The sequence below is a fragment of the Nicotiana sylvestris genome, chromosome 12 (genome assembly GCF_000393655.2).
Source record: "Nicotiana sylvestris chromosome 12, ASM39365v2, whole genome shotgun sequence".
Lineage (NCBI taxonomy): Eukaryota > Viridiplantae > Streptophyta > Magnoliopsida > Solanales > Solanaceae > Nicotiana > Nicotiana sylvestris.
Genome location: NC_091068.1, coordinates 58,661,920 through 58,667,040, shown reverse-complemented (window position 1 = coordinate 58,667,040; position 5,121 = coordinate 58,661,920). Strand labels below are relative to the sequence as shown.

Here is a 5,121-nt window from a genome sequence, read left to right as displayed (position 1 = left end):
CACTTTTAGGACCCCAAATCTGCAGATGATATGGGAGTGAACAAAATCCACCACTGCCTTCTTGGTTACCGACTTGAAAGTCTTAGCTTCGACCCACTTGGTGAAGTAGTCGATGGTCACCAGAATGAACCTGTGGCCGTTGGTTGCTGTCGTCTCGATAGGCCCAATAACATCCATGCCCCATGCAACAAATGGCCATAGCGCTGACATTGTATGCAATTCTGTCGGTGGAGAATGAATCAGATCTCCGTGTATCTGACATTGATGGCATTTCCTCACGAAATTGATACAATCATGCTCCATAGTGAGCCAATAGTATCCTGCTCAAAGAATCTTTTTTGCCAATACATATCCGCTCATATGTGGCCCACAAACTCCAGCATGCACTTCTGCCATAATTGTCGTGGCTTGATCGGCGTCTATACATCTTAGCAATCCCAAGTATGGGGTTCTTCTGTACAACACTCCTCTACTGAGGAAGAAACCATTTGACAAACGCCGAAGGGCTCTTTTTTGGTCTCTAGTGGCCTGCTCCGAATATATCCCCATCTTGAGGTACTCCTTTATGTCATAAAACCATGGCTTGCCATCTACTTCCTCCTGTACCGCGTTGCAATAAGCATGCTGATCACAAACCTGAATGTGCAACGGGTCAACATACATATTGTCGAGGTGGTGTAACATTGATGCTAAGGTGGCCAATGCATCGACAACCTTATTATGAACTCTCGGGATATGTCTGAATTCCACTGATCGAAATCGCTTGCTCAGATCGTGCAAACATTGTCGATATGGTATGAGTTTCAAATCCCGTGTTTCCCACTCACCCTGAATCTGATGTACCAGGAGGTCCGAGTCTCCCAAGACCAAAATGTCCTGGACATCCATGTCTGCAGCTAGTCGCAGACCCAAAATGCATGCTTCATACTATGCCATGTTGTTGGTACAATAGAAGCGTAGCTGAGCTGTAACAGGGTAGTGACGTCCTGTTTCAGAAATGAGTACTGCTCCTATTTCAACCCCTTTTGTGTTTGCGGCTCCATCAAAGAAAAGCTTCCAGCTTGGTTCCTCGGGTAATTCCAGCTCACCTGTGTGCATTACTTCCTCGTCTGGGAAATACGTCCTCAAAGGCTCGTATCCTTCATCAACGGGATTCTCAGCCAAGTGATCGGCCAACGATTGGGCTTTCATGGTCGTCCTTGTCACATAGACGATATCAAACTCTGTGAGCAAAATTTACCATTTTGCTAACCTCCCTGTAGGCATAGGTTTCTGGAAAATGTACTTTAATGGATCCAGACGTGAAATGAGATAAGTAGTATACGAGGATAAGTAGTGCTTCAACTTCTGAGCCACCCAAGTTAGGGCACAACATGTCCTCTCGAGTTGAGTGTACTTGACCTCATACACTGTGAACGTCTTGCTAAGATAATAAATGGTCTGCTCCTTCCTTCCTGTAATGTCGTGTTGCCCCAACACGCAGCCAAACGAATTCTCCAGGATCGTCAGATAAAGAATTAATGGCCTCCCTAGCTCAGGTGGAACCAACACAGGTGGATTGGACAGATACCCTTTGATCTGGTCGAAAGCCTCTTGACACTCCGCCGTCCAGTCTACCGCAACATCTTTCTTCAGCAGCCGAAATATGGGTTCACAAGTCGCCGTGAGTTGAGCGATGAACCTACTGATATAATTTAGTCTTCCCAATAGACTCATTACCTCTGTTTTGTTCTTTGGCGGTGGCAAATCTTGGATGGATTTGATCTTGGATGGGTCCAACTCAATACCCCGTCGACTGACGATGAATCCTATCGACTGACGATGAATCCTAACAACTTTCCTGATGGAACCCCGAATGCGCATTTGGCCGGGTTGAGCTTAATATCATACCTTCGAAGTCTTTGAAAGAACTTCCTTAAGTCCTCTACATGGTCTTCCTGACGCCAAGACTTTATGATCACATCATCTACGTACACTTCAATTTCTTTGTGTATCATGTCGTGAAACACAGTAGTCATTGCTTGCATGTACGTTGCCCCAGCATTTTTCAATCCAAATGGCATTACCTGGTAGCAGTAAGTTCCCCATGGTGTAATGAAAGTTGTCTTTTCCGCATCTTCTTCATCCATTAAGATCTGATGATATCCCGCATAGCAGTCCACAAAGGATCCGATCTCGCGCCCAGCGCAATTATCGATCAGGATATGGATGTTGGGCAATGGAAAATTATCCTTAGGACTTGCTTTGTTGAGATTGCGGTAGTTGACACACACCCTGATTTTTCCATCCTTTTTCGGCACCGATACCACATTGGCCAACCAATCGGGATATCGAGTGACCCGAATAACCTTCACCTGCAGGTGCTTAGTCACCTCTTCTTTGATCTTCACACTTATCTCTGTTAAACTTCCTCAGTTTTTTCTTGACCGGAGGGTATGCCGGGTCAGTGGGAAATTTGTGAACCACTAGATCGGTGCTTAATCCCGGCATATCATCATATGACCATGCAAAAATATCTTTGAACTCAATGAGGGTTTTGATTAATTCCTCTCTGATGTTTGGCTCAATGTGGATGCTGATTTTGGTTTCTCTGACATTATCCGCATCCCCTAGATTTACAGCCTCAGTGTCATTCAGATTAGGCTTGGTTTTTTCTTCAAATTGGGACAGTTCTCGGTTTATTTCTTCGAAGGCTTCATCCTCGTCATATTCAGACTCATCGTCATAACCGATCTCTTGTATAATTAAGTCGGAGTCAGATTGATTTATTAGACTAGGTCGAAGATCCGTTGTGCATGCCATGTCATTAGAACCAGTAAAAAGAGAACTGTTTAGAAAGAAAAAGAACAAAACAAAATTAAAATGAGATAGGAAAAGAAAATTTTATTAAAAATGCAGGATAACATGGTTCACACTTTACAAAATAAAATGGGACTTGGACTACACCCTGGAATAATCCGAAAAAACAAAGAAGAAAAATCAAAGCCTACTACCAGGACTCCCCCCGGATAGGGAGGGGGGTAACCGTCCAATTGTTGGTTTTGGCCTCAGGCCCCACAAGCTGTATGTCTGCTCTACTGGAACCCTCTCCAACTTCTACCATATTGACATCAGCGAACAGCTTTTCAAAACTCTGATTCAAATCCCCGTCCATCCCAATCAATGGTCCGAGAATTTTTGGGAGAGGTGACCCCTTGGAACTTCCTCTAATAAAGGATTTTCAGAGACGCGGTATTGGTTTGGGAAGAAACCAAACTCTCTTCTTCATTTTCCGCGCTCGCTTTACATCTGCCGCAGTCGGTTTGAACCCCAGTCCAAAGGTCTCCAAATTCTTGGGCAAGGAGACAGGTTGGACAATCCCCTAAAGCTCAGCCCCCAGGCCTTTTCCCGGCACAAACCCATTGCCTAGCATCTCTGAAACCATCATGACCATTGCGGAAGCTACCATAGGGTGCTGAATGATCTCACCCTCGAGAATCTTGTTTGCCGACACTGCATCGAAAATCTGGTAAACCCAGGGACCTTTATCATCATTGGTCTCTATGAAGGGCACAATGGCGCCTCCCATGGTTCACGCAGTGTCCTCGCCGTGCAGCACGACCTCTTGTATATCACACTCAAACTTGACCATTTGATGCAAGGTGGATGGCACTGCTTTAGCCGCGTGGATCCACGGTCGTCCCAACAGAAGGTTATAAGATACCGCGGATCTAATACCTGGAACTCCATGGTAAACTGGACCGGACCGATGGTCAACTCAAGTACAATATCCCCCACGGTGGCTGTTCCATTTTCGTCAAATCCTCGGACGCAAATTATGTTCTTGTGGATCCTACCGTGGTCGATTTTCAGCTGATTCAGGGTGGATAATGGACAAATATTGGCACTTGAGCCATTATCCACCAGTACCCGAGTAACTACCGAGTCTTCACATTTGACAGTCAAGTAGAGAGCTTTGTTATGTTCCGTGCCTTCCACTGGCAGATCATCATCAGAGAATGTTACCCTGTTCACCTCAAACATTTTGTTGGCAATCGTTTCGAGGTGGTTTACTGAAATCTCGTTGGGCACATGAGCTTCATTCAGTATCTTCATCAGGGCCCGACGATGTTCATCTGAACGGATCAGTAATGATAACAGCGAGATCTGGGCCGGTGTTTTCTTCAACTGTTCGACCACGGAGTAATCCTGTACTTTTATCTTCTTCAAGAATTCCTTAGCTTCTTCTTCTGACACAAGTTTCTTTATTACAGCGGGGTTGGGTCTTCTCAACTCCACTGGAGCAAAACACCGTCCTGATCGAGTCAGTCCCTGCGCCTCACAACTATCTTCCACCACTTGCTTTCCCTTGTACATTACCACTGCATTTTCATACTTCCAAGGCACGACCTTGCTATTAATCAGTGATAATTGGACTACCGACTTTATGGTGACCAGCCCCCTGCAGACCCCTTTCACAACAACCACGGGTGGGGATGATGTCCCTGACACCACCAATTTGGCTGGCTCTGGTTTCTTTGTTGCGGTGGACAGATTTTTCCCTAGTATTACCAATGGCTTGATATCTTCCCTCCTCAACTGCCCCCTACTTCCCCACCGGTAGATTCCTCTTTCGGAGCGGCTTGGATTGTCATCACTGTCTGCGATGGTCTCATTGGCTCTCCTCCCTCGTATACCAACTCGATCATGTGAGCTTCGTGGTGTACTGGCAATGGGTTCTGGTTGATGTTGGGTGCCTCCAGCGTCTGGACTTCGATCTTGTTGGCATCAATAAGATCCTGTATTGCATGCCTCAACTTCCAACACTTTTCGGTATCATGCCCCAGCATTTCTGAGCAGTACTCACAGCTTATTGATCAGTTAAAATTTTGGGGTGGGGGATTTGGTCCTCTAGTCTCAACAGGACTCACCAAACCTAATTGCCTCAATTTGTGGAACAAGGCGGTGTAGGTTTCTCCCAACTTTGTAAAAGCTCTAAGTCTCTGTAGCCTGTCATTTCTAGCAGCTTGATTTCCCCGAAAGCCCGCCCCTGGAGGGTTTCTGTATGCCCTTGGTGGAGGATAAATGTTTTGGGGTGGAGGGTAGGTGTTTTGTGGTGGTACATATGTGTTTTGGGGAGCC

The 5,121-nt window shown here is 45.9% G+C and overlaps 1 protein-coding gene across 1 annotated transcript; it reads right to left on the bottom strand.

The window, feature by feature from the left end:
• Positions 1-324: 324 nt before the first annotated feature.
• On the bottom strand, positions 325-663 carry LOC138883083 (uncharacterized). Its single transcript, XM_070163743.1, has one exon. It carries the CDS (start codon positions 661-663, stop codon positions 325-327), a length of 339 nt encoding a protein of 112 aa, XP_070019844.1.
• Between the last annotated feature and the right edge of the window lie 4,458 nt (positions 664-5,121).

Coding starts and splice junctions, on each gene's coding strand:
- LOC138883083 (XM_070163743.1), bottom strand. CDS start 663: ATGTATGTTGACCCGTTGCACATTCAGGTTTGTGATCAGCATGCTTAT.